Below are 17,990 nucleotides of genomic sequence, written 5' to 3' on the forward strand. Positions count from 1 at the left end.
GAGTAAATGGCAAAGGCTTTTGTTCACTGCTTTACATCAAACGAGTTGCAATGCAAACGCAAGGCCTATTAAACTACGTTCTAAGCTTCCTACTCAGGTACACACGCATAAGAAGCAAGAGCAGTGTACTTGTAATCGTAAATTCCGTCGACTGACTAATTTCAACGACTATGCTAAGTCATCCGTCATCTTAGATTCAGTGTGACAAATAACATAATCAGGCTTGAAGTGGTAGCAGGGAACAAGAGTCGTCCAGTATTTCCTTATTGCATTTGATTTAACAAAAGATGCTGAAAATAACAAACAGCGGACCCGAAAAAAGCCGTTTCAAACATGTCAAAAGCACCAACCATAAAAGCGACTACTATGAGCAAATTTATTCTTTTGATTCTCGGATCCCTGATTATGTCTTTCCCTCCTAAAATGATCCGAGATTTCCCTTTTCCGAAAATAGCTCCATCTCTTAAAGTTTTGAGTGATGTGATAGACGGAATTCTTGAATAAAATGGGCATCGGGGTTGATGAGCTACAAACAAAGACAACTTTAAGTTGTGAAAAGTCCCAAGGAATTCAGTTCAATTGTTGGAATATAGAAAACCATATCAAGGAACTGGAAAGAAAATCCCAAGAAGCCAAACAAGGGACTTCATTAATTCCTAATCCAATTTGTTATTCAAGTTAGTTAGTTAGTTAATATCAGAACTCTACTTGAATGTATTTTAAGTTCTATAAATAGGATATTTTGTACAGATTAATTAGCAAGTCAATATTCATTCTGTTAATGAGAAGAAGCAAACACTCTTTCACATCCTCTGTTTTTAGCAATTTCACGTGGTATCATCGTGTATCAAGTACTTTCCGCTGCAATCTTGATCTCTCTATTTGCTTTTATGGCAAAATCTAATTCTGATCCTCTTATCTCAAATTCTTCAAGAATCAATTCCTCTGATGATTCTTCAAGCTTCTACTTCTTGCATCCATCTGATAATCCAGGTGCTTTATTGGTTTCTGAAATCTTCACTGGAGAGAATTACGTAGCATGGAGTCGCTCTGTCTCTATTGCACTTACAGTGAAGAACAAGATTGCTTTTATTGATGGTAGCCTATCTCAACCATCCTCTCAAGATCAAACACTTCGAATTGCTTGGCTTAGGGCAAACAATCTAGTTTTGTCTTGGCTAATGAATTCCATTTCCAAATAAATTCATGGAAGTCTTCTTTATTTTACAAGTGCCTTCGAGATTTGGGAGGAACTCAAGATTCGATATCTTCGTAGTGATGGTCCTAGAGTTTTCACGTTGGAAAGATCACTTAGTTCTATTTCTCAAGCATCAAAGTCTGTCACTGAATATTTCAGTGAATTCAAAACTTTATGGGATGAATATATTAGCTATCGTCCATTTCCAATTTGTCATTGTGGAAATCTTGAAAGATGCTCTTGTGACATTTTGAAGAATTTAGCTGAGCACCAACAAGCTGATTATGTAATGAAATTCTTAATTGGCTTGCATGATTCTTATTCAGCATTACGTAGTCAGCTTCTGCTTCAATCTTCATTACCTTCGATGAGCAAGGTATTTTCTCTGTTACTGCAAGAAGAAAGCCAAAGATCATTAAAAAATACTGTTGGTATGTCCCTTGACTCATATGCCATGTTTGCTACACAATCTCAAAGACAAAATTCACTAAATGTTAGCAAATTTCAAAAACCAAGAGGCAAAACAGATGCAATATGTACCCACTGTGGATATTCTGGTCACTTAGTAGATAAGTGCTTCCAACTCATTGGTTATCCTCCTGGCTGGAAGGGTCCTCGAGGCAAAAGATCCATCTCGGCTTATCCTAGAAATGAAACTTCACGGTTACCTATTGCAAATAATATTTCATCTGTGGAGCAGGATGCAAGTAATCCCACCAACATTTTCTCCCAAGAGCAAATTCAAAACTTAATTACTCTTGCCAATAGCTTGTCAAATTCAAACATTACTTCTACTCCAGTTGCTAATATTGCAACAATCTCAGGTATTTCTTTAACCTGCAATACAGCACCTAATTCACAAAATTCCTTTACTTGAATTTTGGATATTGGGGCAACAGATCATATGATCTGCTGTCCTGATTTTTTTACCTCCATAAAACTGCCTACTGAGTCTTGCAAAGTCCACCTTCCCAATGGCCAATTTGTACCAGTTGTATTCACTGGAAATGTCATTCTTTCAACTGACATAACCTTGTATAATGCACTTTATGTTCCTGCATTCAATATCAATCTTATTTCTGCTTCAAGATTGACAAAAGATAACCCAATTGATTTGTTATTCTTCTAATCTAAATGTGTCTTGCAGGATCTCAACAAATGGAAAATGATTGGGCTTGCTGAAGTCAAGTCAGGTTTATACCATTTACAACATTTACCTGATGTTACAAAAACTAAGAAGTCTAATTCGATCAGTTCATCTTCAATTTCTGCTAAAGCTTGTAATGCCACTTCTGATATATGGCATCTTAGGCTAGGACACCTTCCAAACTCTAGAATAAAAGTCATCAATTCTTTTGATTCCTCTGTAACAGCTTCAAATAATCACATATGTGAAGTTTGTCTATTAGCTAAACAAAAGAAACTTCCATTTTCTGTATCAACTACTCATTCAAGTAAAGTTTTTCAGTTGGTGCATTTTGATATTTGGGGTCCCTTTTCCACAACATCTTATTCTGGCTATTCATATTTTCTTACTGTTGTGGATAGGGGTGAGCATCGGCCGGTCCGGACCGGCAAAACCGACCGGACCGGCACTATTTGGACCGGACCGGACCGGACCGAATTGGGTCCGGTCCGGTCCGGTCCCATTTTTAAGGGACCGAAAAGATTCGGTCCGGTCCCGGTCCGGGAGTTTTTCACCCCGGACCGGACCGGACCGGACCGGACCGAATAGAAAAAAAAAAATATATTATTTATATATATTATTTATATAATAGTATTAGCATATTACTAATATATATAATAGTATACTATATGTATATATATTAAATATATTACAATATAATTACATAAATATTAAAAAAAATGTCATTAAATATTAGCATATTATATAAATATATAGTTATCACTATTACTATTATTACATATAGTTATTAGTTATAGTATAGTTATTATTACATATATTTATTAGTTATAGTATTATTACTAATAGACTAATAGTATTAGCATATTACTAATATATATATAATACTATATGTATATATATTAAATATATTACAATATAATTACATAAATATTAAAAAAAATGTCATTAGATAAAAAAAAAAAAAAAAAAAAAAAAAAAAAAAAAATCAACCTTGGACCGAATGGACCGACCGGACCGAATAGGACCGGACCGGACCGGTCCTGATGGAGTTCGGTCCGGTCCAGGGTTGGAAAACCCTGGACCGAATAGGTCCGGTCCGGTCCACAAAACCTCCCCGGACCGGACCGGACCGGACCGAACTCACCCCTAGTTGTGGATGACTATTCAAGATTTACTTGGTTATATTTTATGAAATCAAAATCAGATACTTGAGTTCTGATTAACAACTTCATTGCCTATGTTCAAAATCAATTCAACACACAAGTCCAAACCATTCGAACTGACAATGGTCAAGAACTCAATATGCCAGATTTCTATAAAAAAATATGGCATCATATATCAATCATCTTATGTAGAAACTCCTCAACATAATGGTAGAGTTGAAAGGAAGCATCAACATCTACTCAATGTTGCAAGAGCTCTTTTATTTCAGTCAAAATTACCCTTAACATACTGGTCTGAATGTGTGTTAACTGACACACATATAATCAATAGAACTCCATCGTTAATTATAAATAATCAAACACCATATTTTATGTTGTTTCATACTTTACCAAATTACAATTATTTCAAAGTATTTGATTGCTTATGCTTTGCAAATACTCTTACCAACCATCGAGGTAAATTCCATCCTAGAGCTGTTAAATGTATTTTTTTAGGTTATCCACCTAACTTTAAAGGATACAAAGTTCTAGACGTAAACACTTTAAAAACATTTGTATCCAGAAATGTTACTTTCTATGAATCAGCTTTTCCATCTATTCCTGATCATGCTCATATCCCTTATGTCTTTCCAAATTTTCCTCAAGTATATGATCATACAGCACCAAATACAGTATCAAATAATTCTTCTCACAATTCTGATGTTATAAATTCTGTCCCAATCGATTCCAATGCTTCACATACTGACTTAACAAACTTGAGAAGGTCTAAAAGAATTAGACATCCTCCCACTTATTTGCAGGATTACTATTGTGGCAACTTGACTTATTCAGCTGCACAATCATCTCTTAGTTGCTCTTCTGGTAAGCCTTACTCAATCCTTTCTTTTCTTTCTGATTCCAAATTATCTCATAAACATAAAGCCTTTGTATGTGCTGTTTCCACTATATCTGAACCCAAAACCTTCAAACAAGCCATCTCTCAACCTGAATGGAAACATGCTATGGCAGAAGAAATAAAAGCTCTTGAGATTAATAAAACTTGGGATCTTGCCATCTTACCTCCAAACAAAATTGCCATAGGATGCAAATGGGTGTACCGGGTTAAGTTCAAAGCTAATGGCAGTGTTAAAAGATACAAAGCTAAATTAGTAGCTAAGGGATATATACTCAACAAGATGGACTTGATTTTTTTGATACCTATTCTCCTATAGCTAAAATGACAACAGTTAGGGTGCTGTTGGCTGTGGCAGCAATAAATGGTTGGTATTTACATCAACTTGATGTAAATAATACTTTCTTACATGGAGAATTAAATGAGGAAGTTTATATGCAATTACCTCCTGGTTTTGCTTCTCCTAATGACCCACGAGTTTGTAAACTTAAAAAGAGTCTGTATGGCTTAAAACAGGCTTCAAGACAGTGGTTCTCAAAACTGTCAGCCTCATTAATTCAGTTTGGGTTCATCAAAGGCAAATCAGAGTCTTCACTCTTCACTATGCAGACTTCAGATAGCTTCATGGTTTTATTAATCTATGTTGATGATGTGATCTTAGCATCCAATGATCTTGAGCATATTGCTATTGTCAAAAAGTATTTGCATGATTCTTTCACAATTAAAGATTTGGGTGAATTAAAATATTTTTTGGGCATTGAGGTAGCAAGATCAAAGAAAGGTATTGTATTGTGTCAAAGGAAGTATGCTCTCGATGTACTACAAGATAGTGGATTTTCTGCTTGTGGCATTTCCCATGGAATCCAACATCAAATTAAGCACAAATGATTCTTCTCCACCCTTAACTAATGTTGCTTCCTACAGAAGACTTGTAGGCCGACTCCTATATCTAACCATTACTAGGCCTGATTTGGCATACTCAGTCCAAGCTTTAAGTCAATTCATGGCTAGTCCTAGTATATTACATCTTCAAGCAGCTGAAAGAGTACTTAGGTATATTAAAGTCACACCTGGACAAGGTATTTTTTTGGATGCAACATCACTATTGCATTTGAAAGCATACTTAGACAGTGATTGGAGGGGATGTCTCGACTCAAGGAGAAGTATCACAGGTTTTACAGTGTTCATTGGTAATTCACTCATCTCATGGAAGTCAAAGAAACAACCTACTGTGAGTAGGTCTTCTGCTGAGTCGGAATATAGAGCTTTAGCCTCTACTACATGTGAGCTCCAGTGGCTAGTATACCTTCTAAATGATCTAAACATCCAGCATACTCACGCTTCTTTGCTTTATACAGACAGTAAGCCAGCAGCTACAATTGCTTCTAATCCTGTCCACCATGAAAGAACAAAACACATTCAACTCGATTGTCATCTTGTTCGAGAGAAATTACAAGAGGGTCTCATCAACATCATCCATATTCCTTCGAAGCATCAGATAGCAGATATCCTCACTAAGCCCCTTGGATCTCTGAATTTTCATTACTTCATTCGCAAGATGGGAATGATAAATATTCATTCTCATCTTGAGGATGGTGTTGGAATATAGAAAACCATATCAAGGAACTGGAAAGAAAATCCCGAGAAGCCAAACCAAGGGACTTCATTAATTCCTAATCCAGTTTGTTAGTCAAGTTAGTTAGTTAGTTAGTATCAGAATACTCTACTTGAATGTATTTTAAGTTTTATAAATAGGATACTTTTTACAGATTAATTAGCAAGTCAATATTTATTCGGTTAATGATAAGAAGCAAACACTCTTTCACATCCTCTGTTTTTAGCAATTTCACATCAATCCCCAACTGGAGCACATTAAAATGACAAACATTTCCAGAAGACATGCATTCAAAGACACAACCGGGAACTAAAAGTCAGATCGTCATGGTAGTAACTAGTAAGCGCCATAAACTACAACATTTCATTTTTGGGCAGCAGAATTCTATCCTCAAGTACTTTGCCCGAGGAAAGAAAATCTTCAAGCTTAAAATACATAAGAGGAACTGCAACATTTGTAATCGAGAATCAGCAATATGGGGCCTACATTCGCGATCGACTGCTTCTTCTTTTAGCGATCTCATCCAAGACCCCAGACAACAGATTCATGCGAATCTGAGCATACACGTGTCCATTCCATTCCCCTCGCTCCAACTCCTCCCCTAACCTTAAAGCAGCCTTGACCGTCTCCTCCGCGCTATCTTGTGCCGAGTCAATAATCCCCTTCTCCACAGCTTCCTTAGCCGTCACCTTAGCCGCTGTTAAAACCAAGTGGCGCCGAGTCATCGGTGAGCCGATCTTGCACTCAATTAGAGCCATGAACCAAGCCAAATTTACTAGATTAATGTCGAGCTCGCTCATGTAAAGGAAGCCTCGGTCTTTCCGCATGAGGATGTAGTCGTGGCTCAGAGCAAGGATGAAGCCGCCGGCTGAGGCGTGGCCAGAGACGGCTGCAATGGTGGGCATGGGGAGAGAGATGAGATTGGCTACAAGCGACTCAAGTTTCGAGACCATGAGTTGGGAGCGAGATGGGGAGGACCTGTTAACAACAGGGTAATGCAGAAGAAAAATGGTGGTTGCAGAGAAAGGACAGCAGAATATGGAATTGAGTGAATATTCTCATTGATTTGGCATGTATACCTTCTGCTATTTATAGCTTACAAAAAGAATGAAATAACAAATAACAAATAATGAAATTGTATATACAGCTCAGCAAAACAGAATAACAAACTTCTTTGTAATTGTATCATTCCGTAAGTACTGCAGGTGTGTGATGAACATCGTCCTTTAATTCCAATACCCCCCCGCAAGATGGAGAGTAAATATTTATGACTCCCATCTTGAGAAGTAAACGGCTGAATGATGGAGAATGCAGAGGTTTTGTGAGTAAGTCAGCGAGTTGATCAAAAGATGACACATGAGCAGTTGTAATTTGACCTTCAGAAATCTTGTCTCGAACTAGGTGACAGTCAAGTTTGATGTGCTTCATGCATTCGTGAAATACGGGGTTGGCAGCAATGTGTAGAGCAGCTAAATTATCACAATACAATACTGCAGGTTGTGTGATGGAGATACGGAGGTCATTGAGGAGATAACGGATCCATGTTAATTCACAGACAGCAGTAGCCATAGCTCGATATTCTAATTCGGCAGAGGACCGAGAGATGGTATTCTGTTTCTTGGATTTCCAGGAAATCAAGGAGTTGTCGAGAAATACACAAAAGCCAGTGGTAGACCGTCTGGTGTCTGGACAGTTGGCCCAATTGGCATCAGCGTATGCCATGAGGTTGAAGGTAGAGCTAGCGGAAAGAAAGATCCCTTGGCCGGGAGTGCCCTTTACATACTTGAGGACTTTGATAACAACAGCATAGTGGGGGACACGGGGGGTATCCATGAACTGGCTAAGCAAAGTGACGCTATAATTCAAATCTGGTCGTGTGTTGGTTAAGTAAATTAACTTGCCAACTAATTTCCGAAAAAGATAGGGATCATGGAAGAGTTCACCTTCATCCTTCCGTAGCTTGATATTTGGTTCCATTGGTAAAAGGGAGGGTTTAGATGCAAGAAGGCCAATCTCAGCAAGTATATCCAGGGCGTACTTACTTTGACAAAGTTGAATCCCATTGCAAGTCTGTGCGATTTCCATACCAAGGAAATAACGTAGAGTGCCCAGATGCTTGATGCGAAATTTGGTTGCCAGGAAATGTTTGACAGCATCACTAGAAGCAGAGTCCGAGCTCATCAAAATGATATCATCAACGTAAATGAGTAGTGCAATAAAGGCAGTGGGAGTTGCTTTAGTGAAAAGACTGTAGTCAGCTCTTGACTGTGTGCAGCTGTACTCAGTGAGGGAAGAGGTCAGTTTCGTGTGCCACTACCGTGAGGCTTGACGGAGACCGTAAATGCTTTTATGGAGACGACAGACTTTGTTGGTTTTAGCTGCAGCATGGCCTGGAGGGGGTTTCATGTAGATCTCTTTATCAAGTCACCGTAGAGAAACGCGTTATTGATGTCGAGCTGTTGAAGGTCCCAACCTTTAATTGCAACGATGGCTAAGAGGCATCTAATGGAGACTGGTTTGGCCACTGGGGAGAAGGTATCTTGAAAATCGATGCCTTCAAGTTGGGTGAAGCCCTTTACGACAAGCCGAGCTTTGGCTCTTTTGATGCTGCCGTCAGCTTTATATTTCAACTTGTAAATCCATTTACAGTTAATCGGACGTTTGCTAAGAGGTAAATCCATGATGGTCCAAGTGCCATTAAGTGCAAGAGCTGCAATTTCTTGCTCCATCGTCTCACGCCAGATGGAGTGTTTGATGGCTTGAGTGTAAGAGGTGGGTTCGGTGGTGAGATGTGGTGAAGTGGTGAAAGATTTAAATGAAGGAGAAAGGGATTTGTAGGATAAAACAGATGAAAGAGGGAAAGGAATTTGCGTACCTGAGGTTGAAGCCGAACCAGAGACCATTGTTGTGGATGTCATGGAGTGAGGAACTGGAGCTGAGGCTTGGTGACAGTGATAGTCGAGAAGATAAGAAGGAGCTTTACGTAGACGAGTCGATTTGCGAGTTGGTTGTGTGTCGGTTGAGTTGAGTGGATTTGGTATGATGGGTTGAGAAGGCTGGGTATTTATGTGTGGTGAAGTGGAAGGGTGAGGTGGGCTCGGAGGTTGTGAATTTTTAGTGGGGGTATCATTGGGCTGGGATGGAAAATCTAGTGAAGTCGGGTTGATAAAGGAATCTGCAGGTGTGGAAGTGGTGGGTTGATAAGTTGGGTTGAGAAGGTTTAGATGGTAGGGAAATATTTCTTTGTTGGGGACAACAGAACTTGGGAATTGAAGAGGTTGGTAATTGGTAACAGATGAAGGATTAGTGGACTGTTTTAGTAGAAAAATTGCTTCGTGGAAAACGACATCACGAGATAGGAAAATGTGGTTGGAAGTGAGATCTAAAAGCTTTTATCCTTTGACGCCATAGGGGTAGCCAAGAAATAAGCATTTGCGAGCTCTTGGGTCAAATTTGGTGCGAGTGTGAGAGAGGGTGGATGCAAAGCAAAGGCAACCAAATACTTTGAGGTTTGAGTATGATGGTTTGGTGTGGTAGAGGGCTTCGAATGGGGTTTTGTAGTCAAGTGTTGGCGTAGGTGTTCGATTAATCAAGTACACGGCAGTAGCAACAAAGTCAGACCAGTATTTCATTGGTAATCCTGACTGAAATTTGAGTGCTCGGGCTACGTTTAGGATGTGCTGATGCTTTCGCTAGACAAGGGCATTTTGTTGAGGGGTGGCGACGCAAGTGAGTTGATGTAATGTTCCTTTGGAATTGTAAAAATGTGGCATGATAAATTTGGCCCCATTATCTGATCGAAGAACTTTGATTTTGGTTTTAAATTGTGTTTCAACAATTGAGAAGAAATTTTGAATAGAAGCTCGTGCTTCGGATTTGGCTTTAAGTAAATAAATCCAAGTGCACCGTGTGTGTTGATCTACAAGAGTAAGAAAATATTTAAAACCATTATATGATTCGGTGGGATTGGGGCCCCAGATATCAGTGGAAACAATGTCAAATGGTTCTTTAGTGGTTGAATCAGATTTTGGAAATGGCTGTTTATGTTGTTTGGCAAGCGAACAAACATCACATGGATAATCAAGATTAGCAGAATGTTTATAATCAGGATCAAATTCATGTAACAAATATTTAGTCATGGAACTATGTCCAAGTCTATAATGCCAAAGTGTGGAGAAATAAAAATTGATAGCTGTTGTGGTATAAACGAAACTAGTTGGTAACAAGATATGAGAGAGTTGCCGTAAGGCATGCGAGTTGGGTTGTTTGAGTTGAAGTTGATAAAGTCCATCATGCACCGTCCCCACTCCAATCGTCATCCATGATAAATGGTCCTGGATGTAGCAAGAGGTAGAGAAAAAAATGAGACAACAGTTAGAATGGTGTGCTAATGCTCTTGCAGATATGAGATTAAAAGAAAAATCAGGGACGCACAATACATTGTGAAGAATTAATTTAGTGGATAAGTGGACATCACCGATGTGTGTGGTTGTGCTTGAGGCACCATTGGAAAGTTTAATGGATTGAGAAATGGTGTTGATGTTGTGAGTGAAGAAATTTGGGCTACAGATCATGTGATCCATAGCACCAGTGTCAATGATCCAGGGAGTGGATTCACGTGATGCATGGTTATTTGTGTGGGAAAAAACAGAAAAAAGGGGTACCAGACATGGGCGAGGAAGTGGTCAGTGCATTGTTGGCAGCAGGAATGGCTCCATCATTTTTAGAGGACTGGAGTAAGGCGATGAGTTGTCCATACTGCTCTTGCGTAATGGGAAGACCATTGCTGATTGTATCCTGCACAAGCGAAGACTGATTAGTTGAGGATGTGAATTTAGAGGTGTTTTTATGCCCGAGAGGAAAACCATACAGCTTGTAGCATTTCTCCTTGGTATGGCCAGGGATTCGACAGTGAGAACACACTGGAAGATTGGGATTCGCCTTAAAGCAACATTCCAGGGAGTGTCCATGGATGTTGCAATGGGAGCAAAAAAGTCGATCGCGTCTGGGATTTGAATTGTTCTGGAATCGGGTCCTTTAATGAGCATAGCGAGAGGTGCAGGAGTAGAGTTGAGCTGATGACGTCGTTCTTCTTGCTGAACCAGGGAGAGCACGTGATTGAGTGGTGGGAGTGGGTCATACAGCAGGATCTGCGCACGAACAGGATCATATGAATCAGCAAGTCCCATGAGAAACTGCATTACTTTACCTCGATGGGTATATTGATTTAAGGTATGAACGGCTCCACAGATACAATTCGGCATCGATTCGTATATCTCGAGCTCATCCCATAGGCTTTTGAGTCTATTGTGATATTGGTTGACTGAATCACCGTTTTGTGTTGAGGAGGAGATGGATTTTGTAAGTTGGAATATACGTGGGGCATTTTGGATAGAGAACCTTTCCTGAAGATCTTTCCAAACGTGGGCTGTAGTTTCTGCATGAGCAATGCTTGATCGGTGTTCTGAACCAACCGAGTGAAGGATCCAGGCAATTATGACATCGTTGCAACGTTCCTAGGCAGAGTAGAGTGGATCTGAGATGGTTGTTGGTTTTGGGATCTTGCCATCAATAAATCCCAATTTGTTTTTGATATTAAGAGCTCGGCGCATAGTCCTTGCCCATATAACGTAATTCTCGATAGTTAGAGGATCAGGAACCAGTGACGATGAGGCGCCTTCTCCAGGTTGGATGAAGTATGGGCTGGCGGGGTGGTGGGAATTGAGTTCTGGGTTGGAGAGGGCATGAGATTCGTGGTTTGAGGTCATGGCTCTGGTACCATGTTAACAACAGAGTAATGCGGAAGAAAAATGGTGGTTGCAGAGAAAGGATAGCAGAATATGGAATTGAGTGAATGAATCATTGATTTGGCATGTATACCTTCTGCTATTTATAGCTTACAAAAAGAATGAAATAACAAATAACAAATAATGAAATTGTATATACAGCTCAGCAAAACAGAATAACAAACTTCTCTGTAATTGTATCATTCCGTAAGTACTGCAGGTGTGTGATGAACATCGTACTTTAATTCCAATAGGACCCGGCCCAGTCAAGATCGTAGCCATTGGAGAAGAACTTGCCTTGGGCGGTGGTGATTAAAGCCGAAGATGGGGAGGAGATGGACTCGTCTCGGACTCGGCGTAGAGCTGATTGGACCTCATCAAGAAGCATGGGATTTAGGCGGTGTTCGCCTGCGCCCGTTAGCGTTAGGATGAAGATTTTACCTCTTTTTTCCAACGTGCACATCTCCCAGAACTCTCTTTCTTTCTCTCTCTCTCTCTGTGCGGGGGTTCTGAATGACCCAATGCGACGATTGTTGGAGCTTTATGGATGGGAGGTTTGTCGGTGAAAAGAGACAGGAGAGTTGCGATGACCTATGTTGCACTCCCTACCAACTTACCGACAAGTCCGATGAAAGTTATTGCCATTGGCCTGTAAAGATAGTTTTTAAAATAAAAATAAAAATTATAATCAAGTTATTTAAACAAGAAAATTATATGTTTTAAGAGGAAGTGACCGACTTTTCTTGCCTTCTCGGGTTAGAAATCTACGGCAATGGAGATGACAAGGTTGAGATAATTCTATAGATAATTAGTTGTGTTTTATCTGTCAAGCTTCAAATTACACATTCATTGTTAACATTAACCATACTGAGATTCTCTCAAATTCTCTATTTACATCAGTAGAAGATACGATGAATGCTTTTCAATTCCGCTCTCCCCCTTCATTCATCCATGTATTATTTGTGTCTTACGCACACCTCTTAAAAGGGGGACAGTACGCTTATCGTATTGGGCCGTTGCTTTTCTTTTTTGTTTTTTAGCTGATAACAAATAATAATGATGATACGCATGAAATCCATGTAAGAATCGGAAGGTGAAGAGCTAAATACATGGATGATTAAATACAAGATAACAAAGCTAGAAAAACTAAAGCGTCAAATGGTTTTGACATTGGTGAGCCTTGCGACAACATTTATGGATTGATATCTGGAAAAAGCTTTTAACTGCACAACTGAAGATTCATCTGTCCATGTCAACAGACTAAGATCGAATTGTGGTGCAGAGATGTGATTGGGTTGAGAAAATGCGGTATGCATGCTATTCTGATGGCAAAACTGCATTTTCTCACAGAAAAATATATCAAATGCGGTAGCTTACCAGCCCATTAATGTTTTTCTAACTTTGTCCACAATCTGAATTCTTGCTTGATCGCTTGCCAAAGGGAATTCGTGTCTTTCTTTCAAGAGAAATCTGTACACTTCCCACTGGCGATCTGATGTTGAATGTCTTACAATTTCAGCCTAAACCATAAGGGAAGATAAATCAGAGACAGGTTTATCATGTAAAGCGACAAAACATACAATAATAAACTCACTTATCAAATTCTTACCGAAAAGATGCATACTCCTAATGCTTTTAGAGTGAATGTGATGTCGTAGAATACGCGTGGTCTTCCATTCCCAGATGACTCAACTGGATTAGCAACTAAGAGTTCAATATCAGGGCCCCGGTTGGCAATAATCACCCGCAATGGATGAAGCATCTCGTCCTTTAAGCGAGAACACAATGCAGTCTGACTATCAGGATCCAGGATCTTCTTCCCGTTTTGCTGGATAAATAGGTCTATATTTCTGAAGCCTTTCACACTGGAAGAAATTCTGCCATAGGTCGTCTGAATAAGAACAACCACACATCCTTATATTGAAAAACTCCATGTAGAAGTATAAATCAATAACACTCAACAACAATGTCAACAGAAAATGTTGGTCCCAAATAAACAGATAAGGTTACATCCTTCAGCTTTTTTTGCATGAAACAACCTCTCTCGTCTCAAAACAATGCTAAATGCATGGCAAGCTAAGAAGACAAATGGAGGTGCTAATTAACGAACAAGATTTGATGAACATAGCCATATAAAAAAATCCCAAAATAATTGAAAAGATACAGCAGACGAGGGAAAATTTTATTTAGGTGTACAGGGGAAAAATTGGCAGTGTATGCAGTAATACAAAGATGCTAGAATTGGGCCTCAGTATATTTGAGGCAACCAGTCATAACTAAGCAAGGTTGAATATCAAGCAAGGAAACTCAAGACTAAGTACCTGAATATCAAAGTCCTTGGATGTCCTCATTATGTCGTAAACCAGGCCCTTTTGATCAACACATCGTACCTGAAGCAAAGTATGGAATGGGCTCAATGAATTGTCTACTGTAATAGTTGCCTTCTCTGCTGTTGACATATCTGGGCAGAGAGCTTGCAAGACACTGATGTCCCCGTTTGACAGCTTGCAACTAAATAGTTCTTCAGCAACTGCCGGTGGAAGAGATGAAAAACCCTCCAGTTGTTTGTACTCCGGCCCTGCCAGCTGAAGTTCACTAGTAATAAAATTGTTTCCTAGAACAGCCATCAGATGTTCACGGACATCATCACGCCTCTTTTTTGTTTCTAACAGTTCCCTGAAATGATACAGTCAAATAATCACGGTTGATATGTTATAAATACTCATCAATCTACAGCAATGTTAATAATTTTCTGTTCCATCACATTTTGACTTTCTGAAATTATTTCTTATTGCGATTAAAAATTAAATAAAAGAAACGAAGCAAATGTTGGGAAGTAAGTTCCTTTTGAACCAAGATTCACCGTGAAATAGATCTGCTTAATGAATTTAAACATAAAATCCAAGAAAACGAGAGCAGAAACAGATAAATAGAACGATAATAATTCAAGGACGCATTTTGCCATATGTTTGACCATGTTTCCTGAATAGGAATCTCACAATACTTTGGATATCTTAGGGTGGAAAATATATTTTCAAGAATACTTCTATGTTTTTGCCATTTACTTATAACAGTCAGATGAACAAAATGCAACCCAACAGTCCTATCGGTACAGGTAATCAGCGATTTAACTCATGATATTCACCCGATCTACAGTTCCATTGTTCACCATCAAGTTTCAACATTTTTAACTTTTTAAAAAATGAACCTTGGACCAAAATGGTACTCCCGAAAGAGCAACTCAAAATCCATAGACTTCGAGACAGAGATATGAATTATAATAGAATAACTTACATGCCGTCTGTGATAAAGAGCAGATCCAAAACTTTCCCATCCGGGGTTGGCATCACTTTTACTCTTTGAATTGTAAGTTCAAGCTTACACAGAACCTTAGTGACATCTATACATATATGCAAAACAATATATCAGCTTATTTTTATGGAAAAGTATATGTATATTACTGAGGGAAAGAATTAACAGATTTATTTCTGGGGTATTTACCATGTAACGATCCTGTTTGATCAAGGCACCAAATCTTTAACAGATATACCGGGGATGGCGAGGGATGAGTCGATTGCTGATTGAAATAATATGAAAACAAATAAGAAGGGCATACAGATAGAAGTCGGGTTTTCAAGCTTTCCCAGTCAGCTTTAAGGGAGCTATCATGTGGAACAACCCACAATACCACGTAACACCATCTTCCATCCTTTGAAAAATCTGCAAGAGATATAATTGGGTCTAAGGGTTGGGAAATGTTAAGTATACTGTAAATAATAGTAAAAAATAGATAAAAAATAATAATAAAATACTAAATAATAACAAAAAATAATAATAATATAATAAATAATAATAGATTACGTTGAGAATGGTTAAAATACTCACAGTATACAAACGCATTTATTTCAAAAATGCTTTATCAACACCACTCTCAAAAAGCTGCAGTTTACAACCATAAAGTAAAAAACAACTTTTTAGCTCTAGAAGAGCCTAAAAAGGCACTTTTTTAACAGGGAAAAAAATATTATTTGGAAATTTTTCATGTTATGATTATCAGGGCTAGGAATACTCTGATGCTACCAAAACATTCATACTGTACATAGTTTTCTAACCGAACAAACAACAGAGCAAAAGCCATATGGTATGAAAATAAAATCCGAATCAGAGTCCGCCGCATTCGACGACTTGAACCCGGCATCGGTAACTCGTTTATGTGCATATAAACATAATTTTTGGGGTGGAATCGAAAAATAGATTCCATAAAATCTCGCTGCTAATGATTACTTGACGGGAGTTTAAAAGAATTTTTTTCAGGCCAAAGTTTATGAGAAGCCAAAACACAAATACCTCCTTTGGTAATGCGAAGACCAAACTCGAGGATTATTCTAGAGAGATCGCACCCGAGCCCGGCCTTGTCCGGGCAATTCACCGTGATGACAGAGGGCTCGTCTGGCATCTTACCCATTTGGATCAAGACAACGTCGTCGCCGCAGGGAATGCCCATATCTGAGGCCGATAAATGACAAAAGACACCAACCCGCCCCGGAAGTTTTGAATTGCAGTCGGCGGGCAAGGCATAACCTGCGGCAAGTTTGTTCGGTGTGGGCTGGACCGGAAATGTTCTATCTCTGCCGTTCTGTACTGCAGCGGTTATAAGCTGAAGCTGTCGGCCAAAGCTGGTCCCACCAGATAGAAACATCCACGTCAGCCATCCCTGGCCTGGCCAGCGGCGGCCTAAATTTTACCCACGTTTTAAGAGGGTATTAAAGTAATAGCGTAACAAAGCAGTAATCCGCTGGTGTTGGGGTGAACATGTTGATGGAGAAGATCCTTGGGATCCCAAAGTCATGCCAAGCAGAAACACACGTGGCTATCAGATGGAGATTGTGATTGAATGACGGCAGCCAGCCAGGCAAACTCAATGAACTTTGGGGGCAAAGGAGGCGAAACTTCTACTGCCCCAAGTTGGGCCTGACATCACATGAAAAGCGACAACCACAAAACGGATAAAGTAGTGTTTTTCAACGCACAAAATTTTTATCTTAAATATAAAATTTTTATTTTATTATTATAATTTTTTTAAATTTTTATATAAAATATAATAAATAATTTAATATTTTTTTATTTTTTAAATATTAAAATAATAATATTATTAAAAATATAATATTTTAATATTTAATTTTAAAATTCAAAATTTTTATATAAGAATTCTAAATAGTCAAATAAAACGGGACGAGTCAGACCAGACATTTATATTTTCTTTTTATACGATTATTTTATTTATACTAAAAATAAAATTGACCACAAACGAAAGATCCCCCGTATTTTAAGTGCAATTTCATATGCAATGAATGGAAATGACAAAAGAGAGCCATCCAATTATATAATATAAATGATAAACTACAGACTGATTTACTACTCTTAAACTATTATTAATTAAAATAATATTTTTTTTAAATTTGATTTTAATTTTAATTTTGATTTGATGTATTTAAAATTTGAAAAAAAGTATATTTTATGAAGAAGTAGTAGATAAATTGTAGATGGGTCATATAAGATTTTGAGTTTGTTTATGATTGAGTTTAAAAGTTTAAAAAGTACTTTTAACTGTTTAAAAATTCTTTTAAAGAAAAAATAATATGTTTAGTAAATACTGTAAATATATAAAAAATACTTTAATTATCTAAAAAAGTTAAAAATCTAGTTTTTTAAAAATACCAAATTAAAACTTTTATCGAAAAGTTTATAACTGTATATTTAAAAAAAAATTAATATAATTGACTTTAAAAGTATTTTAGAGACATAATTACTAAATAGTAAATGACTTTTTAATAATAAAACTTATTATTTAAATTATAAGTTATATTTTTTACTGTAATTTCAACCATGCACTTAGTAAATCAAGTAGACTATTAAAGGCTTTGCCTGTTGGGCGGGAGATCGGACCTTGTGCTCGAGGGTCCGTATCAGATAACCCAACGTAAGCCCAATCCATAGCACGGGAGATAGATATATGTTATATGCAGAGTAGCAACATCAAACGAGGTAGACCAAAAACGCTGTCCGCCCCCATTCACAGTAACTAGTTGCCGAGGAAGAAAAGAATATAGATAGCACTGTCCAAGCTAGGTAACTTCCAATTCCAACCGACGGGGGAAAGAAACTGTTTGAAATTTATTTGAAGGACAA

General features: G+C 38.2%; 1 protein-coding gene across 5 annotated transcripts; it reads right to left on the minus strand.

Moving 5' to 3' along the window:
* Positions 1–10,092: 10,092 nt before the first annotated feature.
* Positions 10,093–16,515, minus strand: LOC122301390 (ACT domain-containing protein ACR9-like). 5 transcript variants are annotated; one of them, XM_043112703.1, is made up of 8 exons: positions 16,149–16,515; positions 15,303–15,521; positions 15,096–15,201; positions 14,123–14,477; positions 13,411–13,692; positions 13,179–13,321; positions 10,685–10,812; positions 10,093–10,349 (listed from the first exon to the last, which is right to left on the minus strand). In XM_043112703.1, the coding sequence occupies exons 1-7, from the start codon at positions 16,498–16,500 to the stop codon at positions 10,701–10,703; spliced, it is 1,569 nt and encodes a 522-aa protein (XP_042968637.1). In that variant the 5' UTR covers positions 16,501–16,515; the 3' UTR covers positions 10,093–10,349; positions 10,685–10,700. The 5 variants fall into 5 exon arrangements, with proteins under 5 accessions (XP_042968637.1, XP_042968636.1, XP_042968639.1 ...); XM_043112702.1 differs by having other exon boundaries at positions 10,680–10,812; XM_043112705.1 differs by lacking the exon at positions 10,685–10,812.
* Positions 16,516–17,990: the final 1,475 nt, after the last annotated feature.

Source organism: Carya illinoinensis, chromosome 2, assembly GCF_018687715.1.
Source record: "Carya illinoinensis cultivar Pawnee chromosome 2, C.illinoinensisPawnee_v1, whole genome shotgun sequence".
NCBI classification, from domain to species: Eukaryota; Viridiplantae; Streptophyta; class Magnoliopsida; order Fagales; family Juglandaceae; genus Carya; species Carya illinoinensis.

Excerpts from the sequence above, each read along its gene's own strand:
- LOC122301390 (XM_043112703.1), bottom strand. The coding sequence starts at position 16,500 with ATGTTTCTATCTGGTGGGACCAGCTTTGGCCGACAGCTTCAGCTTATA. Across the intron at positions 13,693-14,122 it reads CCAAGGACTTTGATATTCAG|ACGACCTATGGCAGAATTTC; the intron begins GTACTTAGTCTT and ends GTTCTTATTCAG. Across the intron at positions 10,813-13,178 it reads AGAAAAACATTAATGGGCTG|GATACAATCAGCAATGGTCT; the intron begins GTAAGCTACCGC and ends TCGCTTGTGCAG.